This window comes from Polyodon spathula, chromosome 4 (genome assembly GCF_017654505.1).
Source record: "Polyodon spathula isolate WHYD16114869_AA chromosome 4, ASM1765450v1, whole genome shotgun sequence".
Taxonomy (NCBI): Eukaryota; Metazoa; Chordata; class Actinopteri; order Acipenseriformes; family Polyodontidae; genus Polyodon; species Polyodon spathula.
The window spans coordinates 74,615,460-74,632,647 of record NC_054537.1 but is presented as its reverse complement, the minus strand read 5'-3'; the positions used below and the strand labels follow the sequence as shown (position 1 = coordinate 74,632,647).

Below are 17,188 nucleotides of genomic sequence, written 5' to 3'. Positions count from 1 at the left end.
AAAGACTTGGACCAAAACATAATCAGTAAACTATGCAAATTTGCAGATGACACAAAACTGGGAGGGGTAGGCAATTCCCAGTCAGCAACTTTAAGTATACAAAGAGATTTAGGTCAGTCAAGCTTGTGCTGACACATGGCAGATGAAGTTTAATGTGAATAAATGCAAAGTCTTGCACATAGGGTGCAAAAACATCAGAGGCAAGTACAGCATGAATAGTAATGAATTAGAGGAGGCTATGTATGAAAAGGACTTGGGGGTAGTAGTGGAGGAATCTCATAAGACAACTAGACAGTGCGGAGAAGCAATAAAAAAGGCAACTAGAATGTTAGGTTATATAACCAAAACAGTGAAATTAAAAATCAAGAGAAGTTATATTAAAATTATACAATGCACTGGTACAACCACACCTAAAATATTATGTCCAGTTCTGGTCCCCATATCATAGGAAAGATATTGAGGCATTGGAGAGAGTACAGAGGAGAGCAACATGATTCATTCCAGGATTGAAGGGTATTTATCATATGAAGATCTGTATAGCATAGAAAGGAGAGCCAGAGACAACTTAATAGAGGTATTTAAAATTATCAAGAGGTTTAACAAAGTACCTGCTGAGAATTATTTTCACAAGTCACAAAGAACAGAACCAGGGGCCACAGGTGAACCAATGGAACAGGCTGCCGGACCGAGTTGTTGTAGTAGAGACCATCGGATCCTTCAAGAATAGACTGGATGCTGTCATGAACAATAACCCTCTCTGTGATCATAATAAGACTTTAGCTAGCCGTCTGGAGGAAGGGAGGTCCTCTTAGCCACTAATTCCCAGAGGTTTAATTTCCCCTAATAACTAAATGGTTGTGTGTTAACGGACCATGCTTGCCTTAAGCGAATGAGCATAGGTGGGCCGAATGGCCTTTTCTCATTCTAGAATTTCTTTTGAGATAAATTATTTGTCTGTGTACAGGTTCTTTGTTATGACATTGTAAAACAACCTCATAGGTCCTCCAATTTAAACAGCCCTCAGTTTAAACTGACAGTAACATTCTACAATGACACTGACAAGAACCAGAATCACCTACAGCAAACTTTGAGACAAATACAGTGTCAAACTGAATTTAACCGAGAACAAAATAATAGTCAATTTCTGAAAAGGAACTACATTGCTGGTTATAAACAAAACAGTATTATAGTGTTTAAAGCTGGCATAGCTCTTACAACAACACCTGTCAGAACTACAGCAACCAGCATGTCAACTTCCTATGTAACATACAAATGATTGATGTCTGACTGGCTGAGCCAGTGAAGGCTATATCTACAGTACAGAACAGTACAGTACATACAGAAGCCTTTTGTATGGTTTTGATGAGACAACACATTGATATGCATGCCATTATACATGTTGTGACTATGAGAAAACTACCTGGTCTGGTAAAATACCAAAGTACATTTACTTTGGTAAATTTGTATCTTGTTTTCTTATCAGTACCAGTTCCATGTTTTCCTATTTTTTTTTTTTTTTTTTTTTTTTTTATATTTATAATTCCTTTAAAACTTGAATTGCTCAGAAAGATACCTTTGTGTGAGCTTCTAAAATACAAAAAATATCTCTCACTGTCACATACCCGCATCTCTCTAAATAATGTTTGAAATTCTCCCTTTTGGGTTTATCGGCTGGTTGAGAGGATGTCGCTTTTGATCTTTTTAATCCTCTTGTCTGGAGGTACAAACTCAACACATCTACTACTTAAATGTGAATGTATCCAATTACGCAACTGCAGTTTGTATTTAAAGTATTGTATTTATATGAACAACAGCTGTGACCACTTTGCACAGTCAAAAGGGCTGCAACACGATGCATTCTGTACATCAAATAGCGAAGCTGCACAGTTTAGCAGTCTGCACCTGATGTATTGCATTAACCTGCAACAGAAATGCTGTATGAACCAGGCTTTAATAGTTTTCTACGATTCTGAAACAAACAGCATGTTGTAAAGAAAGCCTCTGTAAATTAGTAAACTTCTGTTCTCTCATGCATTTGTTCTTCTGTCTTTACAGGAAACAACAATTTTTTTTTGCATTTTAGCTGTCACCGATATACACGCTTGCTCACTCAATTATCTCTTTCGCTGACCCATATAGCTACACGTAAATGCTGCATGAAACAATTTAAATGAAATAAAGGAAGAGCCTAATCAAGTGTTTTTACATCTATTTCCAAGATTTCAATGACTTTTTTCAAATTCACGTTTTTCACGATTTCCGTGACCTCCTTGACAAAACCATAGCCTTAATTATGGTTAATAAAATGAAAACTGCCGCCACATATTTACATATGAACTGTCCTTGAATATAGTGTGTTTTTAAATCTCTTTAATCCGCTCAATTGTATTTTATAGAAAGTGTTTGCTTTATCTCCAAGATGAACAAAAGGCTACTGAAACTGTTGTCCTTCCCAGACAAATACACTCTCTCACTATGATGCACGAACAGCCTTTGATTTTGTCATGAGTGACCCTAAAACCCTTTCTCCCTTGTACAAGGTGCAAGCACCTTTTTAAGTGAAAGTTGTATTTGGCAGAGATGTATGGCTCTTCGATAGAACCAGCTTAATTTCTTTGGAGTTTCTCCACTGATGATGGAGATGAGAATGCAAAGATGGAAGCCAGGCTAACCAGGGTTAAGTTTTTGCAGGTATCAGGCCCTAAAGACTCACCCACAGTTGTGATGTGCAGAAATGGATAAAGGATCCTATAGTGGCTTTAACAGTCCCACTAAGAGCAGAGCCTGATCAAGACTGTCACTCCTGCTGAAAGCAGGCTGATCTTTGGGATACAAATTGGACATTTGCAGAATGTAATTACAAAGACTGTGTGAAACTATAACAATATTAGAATATTCTAATAATTCTGTACTGTGTTTTACAGGACATAAAGCCAACAGAAAAACTATTGCAGCAAAATGAAGACCAAGCAATGACCTAATGTTAGAAAAAAGATTGTCTGTGTGCCTTTGTTTTCGGAATGAATATAACAATTCAATGCAAGCTATAACTTAATTTAATAACCTTGGAAGCTACAAGTTTGTATTAGCATATAGTAAAACTAATTGGAAAGGGCCTCTCGCCTTTGCCTGCTTGAGCGAAGCAGCACTAGACATTCAAAAATAAGGGGAATAGGCTTTGGCATCTAAACTGTATTTATTGGTCAGCAGCGGTCCAATTTTCAAGGTCCTTTTACCATGTATAATATTTTATATTAACTAACGAGAAGTACCTCATGGTACTAGAAAACAGAGTTAATGGTCTTATGTCCATTACCTCATTATGTTATCTATAAAATGAATGACAGCTTGGTAGTACAAATTAGGATGTAGGCATCTTCTCTTATCTGTAGAAGATACCGTTATGAGCAGTCTCTTGAATCTAGCAAAAGTATGACTTCATGCAATGGATTTAGGAATGTGCTTACAGTCGAGTTTCTTATTAATTAAAAGTAACTCCAATTGGATGGGGGGGCCTCTTGAATCCTTATCTATAAGTAGCCAAGGACTGCCAAGGAAAGGAATTTTTAGCTAACAAAGCCAAGTTTGTTGAACACGCTTATAAATGAAAAGAAAGAAATTTATTAAATACACACTGAAAAGTAAGTTTCTACTGTTGAGAAGGAACACCAAGGCTAGACCAATTAACGGAGCTGGTGTTATATATTAGAAAACATCTTTCTGTATATAATTGTATCTTAATACGTGATACTTACTTTATTGTACTGGAAAATATGTTATCAGTTTGAGGATTACCTCGTGTATTTTAGAGATTTGAAAGGTAGAGAGCATGAGATCATATCCAATCCAATAAATTTTAAAAGAGTTGCCGAGACTTTATAAATATATTATTCACTTAAAGATAGAGCTGCCAAACAAACCAAAAGTCTGCTGATGCATGAAATGGATGAAAAGTTCTATAAAAGTTGAGGTAAGACTCCAGTCAAGTATCATTCAACTTGTTAACACAAGCTGTTTGGTCCATGCTCTGAAGATCTCTGAAAAGTTGTTTGCTGTGTGGTCGTATTCAGAAGCCTCTGCCTTTGAAGACAGTTTTTACTTATACTCTACAAAAACACTTCCATATAGTGGGAGGTAAGCATAATCTTGAGTTTATATCTAACTTATACTGAAGCATTGCCATATGAATAGGAATTGTATTTTAGCTTTAGAGAGTGTTTTATTGGATGCTTTAGGATTTAGTGGTGGGCATTTTAGCATTTTGCATGTCTGGCCCAAGGGCAAAAGTGTTAACACTGGCAAGTTTGTAAAGGCACTGGACCACCGAGATTGCCTATTAGCTGGGATCCAACATGGTCTGTAACCACTCAATCAATCATTAAAACTTCAAATGTAATTGCTGTGTGTTAGCTTTCATTTGATTACTTAAAAGTTGTCTGGATATACTAATATCTGCAAATCAGTGCACAAACAATACACTTACAGGAGTCCAAAACATCTCTGTTATCTCCTTAAACATCTCCCCTGAGTTTAAGAGTGTACTCAGAGCATGAATAGAAAAAAAAGTAGGATGAATCTGAGAACTTGGTGCCTGAATATGAAACCAAATGAGGGCTATGTATAGCAATCCTGAATATACCAGACACCATTAAATAAATTCCCCTGATTTGTGCAAACATGTCTCTAGCACTTTAGAGCGCTGAGATGTAGCTGAGGCTGAAGCTTGTGATAGTCAGGATAGTTCATTCATTCACTGACTATCTACTGTACCCTAAACAAAACAACCCCCCCTCCCCCTCCCCCGTCAAATTATATTAAATACATACAGTAACAGGCAATCTTCCAGGATGCAAGGGTTGAATAATATACTTGTTTAAGAACCTTTGTGTACAATAGTACTGTGGTCTAATTAAAAAAAAGAAAGAAAAATAAATTATGTTAATGTCAACAATTCTTTCCTGGTTATTGCTTTCTCTTTGTACCCTAATTTACTGTATGTACCCTATTTTGTATCTGTTAATATGAATTGAGTTTGCTGTTAGACTTTTAAAGGTCCAGAAATAAAACAGCTACTCTTAACAGAACATAAAACATATTCAGATACTTCCTGTCTATTACCTTGTTTCACATCCTTAATTATGTAAACCGTCAATATTGGTAAATCTCCCCTGGTAGTTGTCTGGAGAATTACATTTTTTTAAATCAGTAATGAGACTTCTCTCCCTTAAGAAAATTGTTATTTTGAGTATGTATGGATGACCTAAACAATAAACACCAAAAGGATTGTGAAATATACAGCTTTTCTGCGATGATGCTTAATTCTACTTGCATTTGGGGTTTCCTTTGACTTATTTTAATTTAACCTGGGGCTTAATTAAATAACTTGGAATTCCACTTTTTTAAAGTCACCAGAAAATAAAGACCAGGATTCCAGAACTAGTACAGTGGCCACACAGACCGCTACACTGTAGCAAACACCTACGATAAAATGTATTCCTACAGGTCCAAAAATAAACCCACAAATTTACCTTCAAACGTTTAACAAAACCTAATTGTCAGTGCAGTGAGTGTTAATTCAAAATGTGTTGGTCGTGCATAACTTGGGTGGTGCGGATAGAGTAAAGATGTCCAGTTGAGTTTCCACCTACTTGAACACATTTTGGTACTGGAAATACTTTTTACTTATCAAGTACTGCAATAAAAGTCCAGTTTCCAACCAAGGAAAGGCTGCTGTTATAAAAACTAAAATGAAGAGTAAACTGTATTGCACAGCTCACTTGACAAAATAACTAGCTGCCAAGCATACATATCCTTATACAGAGTTTGAAACTGTAAAGTAATTACTTTTTTTGTATACTTTTTTGTTAAACCCTGTTGATTTTCTTTAAATCACCAGAGATGATTAAAATACGGCAGTTCTGAGTTTCAATCTGGTGTCTCAGTACTGAGTCCCTTCTGTATCACTGGTATATTACTTTTTATAGATTCTCACTTTGGTGTGCACAATGAGTAGTATTTTTTTTTTGTATTATTATCAGGTGTGTCCTAAGATACATGTGTTGTTTAACATGATGCTACAGTACATACTAGTGTGTTCGATGAATAGCAAGGGTCTTTTAAACCAAAAATAAAATACCCAAATTAAGATGTTTTGGTGTCCTTCCACTTAAAATATCTCAAAGTAAACAAAACTACAGCTGCAAAACAACCTCAACCCAAAGCCCTCAAAAAGACACTGCACATCAATATAGTACTGCACATGGGTTAAACAAAACAGCTGAAATAAGCAATCATTAAAGTCTTGCGGTTCTTTTTTTAAAATGCTGTCTTAGCACGTGATTTCCAATTAGGGTTGTTAGGCCTGCACAAACAAAATCTTTGAGTATAATGACATGTATATAATTGCAGCTTCTGACTGGAGATGGAACAGAAACAACTGGACTTGGGTTACAAGCCATAGATAGAACACGTTGTGCTACAAAACAGCCTCTGCTATGGTAGGGTTAGACAGGAAAAAGGATATTCTGCAGATGAGACAACAAACTGCATACTGTATAAACACAGGTAACATGCACATACATACACCTTTATCTGATTTTCCAGTTTTTGTTTTGCTTATACATGTTTCAAACAAAGGTTAACTCTCTTAAGTTTACTGTAAAAAACTAATTGGTCCATTCAAACTTTTAATTACACCTTCTGAGATAAAACTATAAGCTGACAAATTGTTAAGTATCTAACACTGATAAGAGCATTAGCTTGTCTATTAGTATATATTTCCTGTAAAAAGTTATTTTAACAAAGCTGGCATTTGGAAAAATAAATACTTTTGCTGTGTTCATTTACATTTCTGTTTTTCTACCCTACACAATAGGTATAATTTACACAGGGGATGTGGGGAGACATGTCCATCTCACCTTTTCAATGATGGGAAAATGTCCCTCTCACATTGCCCGAGAACTAAAACTTGTATTTCACAATAATGTATTGGTACTAGTCAGTATAAAAGTCAATGGAAATAAACCTGGGATCAGATCCAGATCATGAGATGGTGTTTTACTACTAGGATCTGGTTCAGGCTCCAGTGATCCGTAATACTGATCCTATCCTGGAGCTGCACACACCTTAACTAGGGAAATTGACCAATGAGAAGTAAACATATGTGGTGCATTATTATCATTGATACTATCGTTGATACACTGCGGTTTGAGGTTCAAGCTACATCTGCATATTTTAAGTAGATGGAAGCTGAAAATACTTTTTAAAAACACCCTTTTCTTATACCAATATAGTACTAGCATACTTGTAACATCAAAACTGTATTTAACTTAAGTATTTCAATTGTGGGGAAACCTCAACGGTTCTAGAAATATATTTCACAGACAATTCTTATACCTCTCATTAAATTTGCATTGTGCCACACTGCTCTAGCACTCAATGCTGCCTCAGGGGCTGGCTGTACTAAAGCATGGGTTGCCAATCATGGTCCTGGAGGGCTATTCCACTCCAGGTTTAACAGGTAAAATGAGATAGATAGATAACTACTTTAGGGTATGGATGGAGGTAGAATTGGTTCAATTAAACAATCTAGAATTGGGTTGGAACAAAGACATAGTGTGGAAGAAATTTTTCTGATCTGAGTGAAGTTTCAGTGCTCTTCAAAGACCAAAGTCATGGCTTTGTAATTCCATGACAGAAGTGACTGAAAAATAGAACTATTTGCCACGCATCACTCATGACAACACTGTGCCAACAATTTATTGTTCTGAATGATTGCTGCAGACATACAAGGGATGCAATGTTTTGTTATACTTGTTTGTAACATATATTGTTATTTTAGATTGAATAATCATCATGCATGCCCCAACTACAGAAACTGTCCCACCCCCCCACTTTTGAAACCAAAGTTCACCACTACCCTAGGCAAAGGAGGAATTTGCAGAAGATAGTAGCAGTCAGGCTGACATTCTGCAGTATTTATCTTTTTTATTTAGTTTATACATTGACATAATGGCAAGTGCACTACTTCAAGGAGGGAGGTGAGAATCTGAAAAAACAATTTGTTTATAGCAGTCATCTCACCATTTGTTATACTCCAGGAAGTGAGCCAATAAAGTGTATGCTTGCTGTTTGCTGGCAGTGTACACACAGAACAACATAAGTAAAGTTGTGAACGAGAGGAGGCCATTCTGTCCATACATACTTGTCCAGTCTCAAATAGCTAACTGATCCCAGAAAGGCTTTGAACAAGCCTAATGAATCAGCAGCAACAACAACATGTCCTGGAAACCCATTCCATATACCTACTACTTGTGTGAAGATGTTCTCACTGCCACTTTGTCCTAATGCTATATCCACTCAATTTCCAAGTCTGGTCATGTTTTTTTTTTTTTTAAATGGACTTTGTTAACTCCTTTTAGGATTTTAAAAACATCTTCCCTTACCCTTCGATTTTCTAGGCTAAATATGTTATTCCCGTAATCTATCCTCATAACACATACCCTACATACCTGTAAATAGTTACTTGAGTCATTCCTGGGTTCTTTCCAAAGCTGAAATGTCTTTTTTGTAGTGTAGTTGTATAGTGAAGACTAAAAATGAACAGTGTTCAAAGTGTAGTCTTACCAAGACATTATACAACCCCATTCTTAACCTCCCCTCATGTTTCATGGGCATACTTGTGCATGATAGATGATCTTGGATAAGTGTTTACCATTTTAAAAATTTTAGAAAGGGTTCCTTGGCCATCTCCCCTTGCATCCTTGTGCCCTTTGTGAGCTGCTCTTGTGGTCTCTTGTGATCTTGCCTGCACAGGCTGCTTTTGCCCATCGGTTCCCTGAAAGCAGAACCGCAGTCGTTAGTCAATTGCAAGAACAACGTGACAAGCAAGCATTTTTTCTTACACAATTATGGTGTATAAGCATACAATACAATTCACTGCGACTTTGAAAAATTTCACTATGTAACACAATTTTTGTTCCTGGGTAGTAAGTGTTATTTCCTAATTGCTTATTCCTCAAAAGTATAGAAAATGGCTATTATTCCTCACAAACTTTGCTTTTGTGACCAGGACAGTGATATTTCAAAATATCACTATTTCCAATGGGAAAACGAGCAAATGTGTGTCTTTTCGTTCACATAAAGTCATAAAAAAACAACATATGAATCCAAATTAACATGTGTTTATACTAAAGTAATACAAAAATGACTACAAAAGATTTGGAAGTGAGTAGTTTTTCGAGATTTACAATTATACTGTAAATACTTTAGTACTGTAAGTACTTTTGAGGCATAAGCAACTAGGAAATAACACTTACTACCCAGGAACAACAAAAAAAAAAAAAAAAAAAAAAAATTGTTACACGGTGTTATCACTGACCCACCTTTAATTGTGTTGAAAATCTCTTCATTGTTTTTTTGCTAATTTTACTTCAAAGCTAGTGTTACAATTTTTCAAATATAGCCCTTTATTAAAAGTTTAAATAGCTGCCTCCAGTTATCCTACAATGAAGACTGGATTCTTTCCATTGCGGTATATCTTTAAATAAACATGGGAAGAAACTTAAAATATCTTCAGAAAAACAGAATGGGGGACAGTGCATTTGTTAATAAGATATGAGAGGCTTTGGTTATTTACATGTCTGCCTATAATGTTGGTGGCTCGTTCATATTTAATGTGACATCATTAGCTATATGACATAAACAAAATAAAGCAGAGCCACTAGAGTGTATTTTAATAACAATGCTATAACCTACTATTACAATATAAAGATATTTTAAAAACACGTTTGTATTTTAAAAGTACAGTATTTTCAAAACTGTAACAATAAAACACAACTACAGAGGAAAGTAGAAGTAGGCAAAAGTAATGTATGTAAACTAATATGGCTTGTTATCTAGATTTAATCTGTTTTTAAATCCTATAAAGGTTGTTCTGTTTTTATATCTTGTGAGCTAATTTTACTACTTATGGTTGGATTTATTTTAAACCATTTCGATTTATTTTAATCAAAGCTTTTTACTTGAAGATACAACTTTGAAATGATGATCAAATCCACATGTTTGTAACTTGCTAATTGTACTCAGGAGTTATTATGCTTTTTATAAATCAACCCCTACCTTTGTTAACATGAGTCGTAAAATTCATATAAGGCCAATCCAATGATGTTAAAAAATAAAATACAAATTCAAATAAAAAAAACTAGAGCAATTGGTTACAATTTAGCATATGTAAGGTGAAAAAAACAAAACAGTGCCAAATATATTGCCTATAGACATACCCATACCCATCTCTTTTTAATTGAATTTCTCTTTTATAGCCAATAGTGTTCATTAACATTTACACATTTCAAGAAAAAAGTGCCTTCTAATGTATGTCTTTTTTAAAACTTCATATAAAGGAAGCCGACGAGCCTTGTATTGCATTTACCGGTAGGTAGGATAGAGCTATCCCAACATGTGTCACATTGCAGAGTGCAGCAGCAGTGTACAATTAGTGCACTCCTGATGATAAAGAAAATGCCAAAAGAGTCGAACAATAATAAAACAAAGTATGTTGTTATCACATGTCTTCCAGGGTTAATGAGTTGTCCCTGTATGAAGTAGAGCTGTCATTTGTTCCCATAATATGTAAAGGACACCTATTATTCACAAGACTCAATGTGATATATTCACAGTACCCTTTTCCCCTCCTGCTGAGAGGAAAGTGGGGATACAAATTTAGACATGTAATGTCTCAATATGGTTAATTGAAAATAACATGTAAAACATGACCAGTCTCGATTATACTGTAGGCCTCCAAAAGCCTGTCATCAATAACACACACTTATTGTTTATACATATATAGGTATTTCGTCACAGTCAGAAAGCAAATATCATTGCCTTTACTCTATGTAATTGCCTCCCTCTACACACTGTGTCTGCCTCTTGTGTGTTTCAAATTTCTCTACTAACAAAATTGTGATAAAAACATTCTCACTGCTATTTTTGGAACAGAGCAAACACTGTATCACCACAGCTGGGAGCTAATTTTATTTCAACAGAAGCTTGGTGAAGGGTCAATGCTAGATACCACCAGTTTATTTAATTGTTTAAAAGGTGGTCTTACAATATGTTTAAATGCTTTTTAAATCATTAAACAATACATCCTGCATCAAATCCGACCCAGAAATATTGCAGAAATGTTGCAAAAATATTGCATAAAAATGAGGAAAGTTTGCAAAGCAACATAAAAAATAATGATATCAAAATGTTGCCCTATTTAAGCAGAGCTGCAGAATAAATATAACACAAAGTATAGCGCTCACTACTGGGCCATGATTGCCACTGTCTACCCTGATCTTGGTCATTCATGTCTTATGATTTCCAGCAACTAGTGAGTACAAAGGTAAGTTATCTGAGCATCAAGAATGAAGTTTCTAACATTTTCATAGCTGTACAGTATGCATTGTGATTAAAAGTGTGATATAAAAATAAATAGTCGTTGCAATAGATTCAGGAGTGTGATTCACTCTGTTGATGGAAATCCTTTGTTTCTGCTTGTTTTTTTTATTTTCATTCTACAAGATTAAAGTTATACTGAGGTTCAAGTGTAAAATATTAACAAAAACACAAAAAAACACAAAAAGCTCAGATTAAATCTGAACTGGCCTCTCCATCTCAAACAAAAACACAGAAAAAAATAAAATAATGTCCTATATTACCCTATATTATCTCTTTCTGAAACAGATCCTGCAGAACGTGATGTCCCTGCACAATGGATGAATAACTGAATCAGTCATTAAAATCTATAAACAGTAAAAGTAGCAGCTACTGAAATTAATGAAACCAGTGAGGCAAAGGGGGGGAAAAAACATTGTAAAAGAAAATCACATTGCAGAAGAAAATATGTCAAAATTTAAAACAAAGTTGCAAATGATGAATTCTTGAGAAGGTTTGAGAAAGGATGGCTATGCAGTTGTGGTTGACCTGGTTACCGAGATGGCTGTGAATAAATGCATTTATCACCTACCCAGCCTAATCTCCCGAGGGATAATCCTCTCCCCTGGACATGCAAGAGACAGAGACAGTGTCATGACGTTTCATCTCCAAGAAACAATGGTGGTATAAAATCAAAATATGGTTGAAAATGTTACACAGTAGTTCGAGTTGGTCAGAAAAAAATAAGTTAAGAGCACAGACAAAAGGCTTGGTTCTAGTGGAAAATAATCAATTTTAGGTGTTCAGGTACAGTAGAAATAACTCTGGGAGTTTTTGTACCTAGATTAATTACACGTGTTAAACCACTGATGTCCACCTTTGGATGAGCTGTGTTTCATATTTCAAGCCCATTACAGTGTGCTAATTCTCAAATATTAGAATATAACAAAAGTGCAATAGAATGAGCCTTTCTCACCTTTGTTGGTGGAGGTGGGGTCCTTGGGGATACCTGAAAGACAGATAAGAATAGTTATGATGATGATAATGATGATGAGCTACTTTCAGAATGAAATGAAACTATTGATCTGTACCTACTTATATTGGTCTGTCAGTCTTTTGATCATATTTTAAAATTATATTTCTGTCTTATCGTGCATATAAGTACTGATCTTTCTCCCTCCCACACAATATTAATCTCCGACCGTATAACCTGCGCATCCAAGTTTCTCTTGTGAAAACTGAGTAGAGCATGTCATTGAGCCATGAGTGCTTATTGTAATCACACACACACACTTTCAATAATGTCTAAATGAGTAGTGTTCTCCCCTTTTGTACTCTGTAGTTAAGAGCTGTTCTTAGGAAGCCATGTCAGTTTTGTTCTGACTTATAATGAAAATGTAAGTGGTAGGATCACAGCATGGTATCATATAGCAAATGGGAGCCATGGCCATACTGCATCAACACAAGTTCCTTCAAACCAATGAGTGTCATAAAACATCAAATATTAATTGACAGTATTAAAGTATTTACAATGGTTTTGAAGAAGCTCACTACGGGGTTGTCATCTCCTGGTCTGGCATGGGCACCAGATTGCTGAGGAGTCTTCTGTGGTGAGGCTGCTAACTGGCTGGATCTCATTGCAGATACCCCCTGAAACAACAGCACATCTACTCATACACCTGCCAACATTGTAAAGCAGTCCAAACTTGGCCATTTGTCCATGTATCATGGCAAATGTACATGAAAACCATATATTCCAAAAGGATGTTGGAGTACATGATTTTAAAAGTACATTCCAGCAATTATTTTTACACCATTTTAAAGTGACCTTGATTGTTGTTATACTGTTGATCTAACTAACTAACTAACATAACAAACCTCTATTTCATTTCAAATACACCAAGAAGCATGACCCTGTATGAGATACTGTATTGTACAAATAAGGTTGCCGATTGTGTGATGGCTCTTGTCTATGGCCAGATTATATTACCAGTTGGTGCATATAAAGCGTGTTTATCAGTCACTTAACTTTCTTTAGCTTTGGAAAATGTAATTTCTTTTACGGTGATACACAGTGCAAATTGGAACTATATTTGTCTGGATGAAATCAAACACTCAGTATATCCACTTTTCCAAGAAAGGCATGAATAATCTCATATTTGTGATAAAATAATTGTGTATATCTTTTTTGTTGGCACTTTTACCCTTTTATATATCATATATTAAAGGAATAATGCACGACAGGGTGTGTGTTGTGCTGGGATAACATCGCTCCTTGGGTGATTTGGCATGAGGCCGCAGGCCACTTGTGTCGAACATCCATGAAGTGATGTTATCCCGGCACAACACACAACCTGGAGTACATTATTCTTATTATGCTATGGCTCACACTGTACAAAATTGAAAATAAGACTGATTTCATATTTTTAAAAGTGATTTTAAATTAGACAAATGTGGAAATAACATTCTGTCTCATAAAATAATTCTTGTTTACCATTTAAAACTGTAGTAAAGTATTAACTATGACATTCTAATAGATATACTACCGTTATTTCTGTTTAAAATTAGTTAATAACAATAGGACTTTATCGTGACAGTTTTCAAATCTATATTTGTGTTATGCTCATTCAGCCAGTCATAAAAAACTTTGACTGCCCAGTTGGTTTGACGTTTGTGGATGCTTCTTTTCTGTCAGAGTCAATCTCCAAGTGTCTTTTTTATGTTTTTTTTCCTCTCATTGAGAGGTGCTGTATGTTGTTAAGGTCAGTTCACTTCAAGAATTGTGTAATTTATTCTGTATTATTGACAGCTGTGGCGGATTGATAGGTCTGTCTAGGTTCTCAGTGAGGCGGTTGCAGGTAATAGAATCAGAATATATATAGAGGGATCTGTCTATATAATAATTGTTTTCACTTGATCTAAACTATTCAAAGGACACTGGCAAAGCCAACATCTGTATGTTTATACATTTCTTTAATGTATTTTTGTCTTTAAATGCCCGGTTTGGTCCTAATTTAATATTTAAACCGTGGAATTTTTTCGATCCATCACTAGATCAACAGTATGACATTACAGTGGACTGCATACAACAGAAAACTCTTTTTTATTATTATTTTTTTTTAATTTAGTCGTAATTACTGTTATTATTTTCTCTCAATTTAGAATATATTTTTATGCTCAGCTCACCACTACCACCCCTACGCTGACTTAGGAGAATGAAATCGAACACACACTGTCCTCCGAAGTGTGTGCCATCAGCCGACCGCTTCTTTTCACACTGCAGACTCACCATGCAGCCACCTTGGAGCTACAGCACTGGAGAACAACACAGCTCTGGTCAGCTTACAGGCAAGCCCGCAGGCACCAAGCCAGACTAAGGGGTCGCTGGTGCATGGTGAGCCGCTCGGCCAATTGTGCATGTTGTATAGATACAGTGCATCAAATACAATAATGAATGTGTATCTGAATATTAAACATTTAACAGATATCTTAAATGATCATGTCTTAAATCAGATAATGGCTTTTCACTTCCTCAGATGTTATTTTTTATTTAATTTTTTTGTAATAATTGAAAATAATTCCAGTATTGTTTATATATTGCATAATCCCTGGTAAACTGCACCTGACCACTTAACTCTAAACTGGAAGTAATATCCCTAAGCATCTAAAGGAGAAATAAGGGAAAAAGGAAATTCATTTTTGAGAAAAAATCATGCTCTTACATGTTACCCCTTTCACACTGCAATCCTACCCAGGTCCTGGCCCTGGTTCTGGCTAACTTGGTCACAATCCTGCGCAGCTTGAAACGACGTACCTGGGTCGTACCCGAGTTGACTCGTGTCCCAGCGACCCACCTCATGATGTGGGTCGACACGCTTGGACCCGGGTTGAGCAAGACAAAATGCATGATGGCTGTTCTTAAGCCAATGACATAACAAACAGCCACGCCTGCGTGAAGGTTTCACTTTTGCAAGGAACTCTTCTCTTTATTCTGTTTAGCCATATTTGTTGGTTTAGACACACCATGAGCCAGATTGTAGTATGTATGAAGAAACATTTGCTCAAGTCAACATTTGGGCAGATGGTTCAATCCAGAGAAGCTTGGATGGAAGCATCCGTAACAAGCTGCTTCCGGGGCATTAATACGCGGATTGTGCACTTGTGTCTGTCACCCAGGACAACCCTGCTTTAACAAAAGCAGAAGGTTCTGACCTGGGTTGAGCATGCCAGTGTGAAAGAAACTCTAGATTAACAAGAAAACATTGGAAGTATGTAGTTGTTTTAAATGATTGTGAGGTTTAACACCGTGAAGTTTTCTAAACATTCCAATTCTCCCTGACAGCACTAATGTCATAAAAATCTAATACAAGGTCAATTATATTGCTGACTGGGCCTGTCAGGTTTCTGGAACTGTAACTAATTGGAAGAGACAAGAAAAAGCCACACAGGAGATATCTATGGCACATTTTCATGTCTAGGAACAGTAATCTGTGTGCATCAAATTGGTTAGTTATATCCTGTACTTACTGGGATACATACAAAACAGGAGCCCTGTATCTCTTTATACTGTTTACTTACTAAACAGATCAACACCAAATGATTTGTTGTGCACTATTACAACTTTGCAAAAGAAAGACACATTTCTTGAAAACATTAAATGAAACCTTCATACACATACACACACACAAACATATACATGAATTATTGCAGGGCTGTCCAAATGATGCTACTTCTGAGCATAGTGTTAACATGTTTCTCTCTCTGAAAAACTGCCTATGCACTTGCTTCAAAAGCCTATGAAATAGTAATAGCTAGCTGAGAGACTGGTGTTATTTTTTTAAATACTGTTGCTGAACCCTATTTTACTGTCTTTGGTATAATATAAAATTAACGTTTCTATTTATATTGTGAATACCATTATATAACAATACAATTTTAAACGATAATATGCCTACTTTTCCTCTGTGCTGTGATGTTAAGGTAAGACTTATCAGTTGAGTAAGGTGAAATAATACTTTTTAATCACATTTCCTTTAATTACACCCTTTGCTTAAATTATTTGTATGCCCCTTAATCAGGCGATATTTAACCTTTTCAACACAACTTATTGAAAAGTGGAATGTATTTATGTTTCAGTATTTGCAGAAATGCAAAAAAAAAAAAATCATGATAAAAGAATATAACATTATGTCTTCATAAGTGTTGTAAACTCTATGTATTTGAATCCCTAGATTTTACAAATAAAATGCATTGTATTGAGATAGTCAATGCATCCTCGTGAAGAATGACCACTGTAAAGCAAATAGATCTTTACAATGTATCCTAGAAAGTCTCGAGGGTAATCAGTTAGACTTTCAACACATTATATTGGTTCATACGGCATTCTATGTAACAGTTCCATGTTGCTATGGGAGGTTTTTGCCCTTATTTAGGCTGCCCCAGGATTTTTGTTTAGGTTGTTAAGTTTATTGCCTTCATCCATATCATACAGCACAATGGAGCTGGGTTTCATTTTAATGCTTCTTAGCTATAGAATATCTCTTTTTAACCTGATAGCACATCTCCTCTTTCTGTGCTTGGATGTGAATACATTTCAGCTTTAGACTATTTCTAACCCTAATGCTGTTGTAAAATTGAGTGTAGGTGGCTGTACTCACGTTCAACGAGTCATCTGCACATGTGGAAAGAATCATTGGTTGTATATAGGGATGCTATGACAACAGCCAGATCTAGATATTTTTTAAATATTATTGAGAATTATCTAAGTAAT

At 35.7% G+C, this 17,188-nt stretch overlaps 1 protein-coding gene across 1 annotated transcript in view; it reads right to left on the bottom strand.

Annotated features, from left to right (window-relative positions):
- Positions 1–17,188, bottom strand: part of LOC121314846 (myelin basic protein-like) — an 84,511-nt gene that overhangs the window by 5,078 nt on the left and 62,245 nt on the right. Inside the window, 4 exon segments of the mRNA XM_041248559.1 lie at positions 8,714–8,836; positions 12,011–12,043; positions 12,395–12,427; positions 12,949–13,068. Of these exon segments, the coding sequence (XP_041104493.1) occupies positions 8,714–8,836; positions 12,011–12,043; positions 12,395–12,427; positions 12,949–13,068 (309 nt within the window).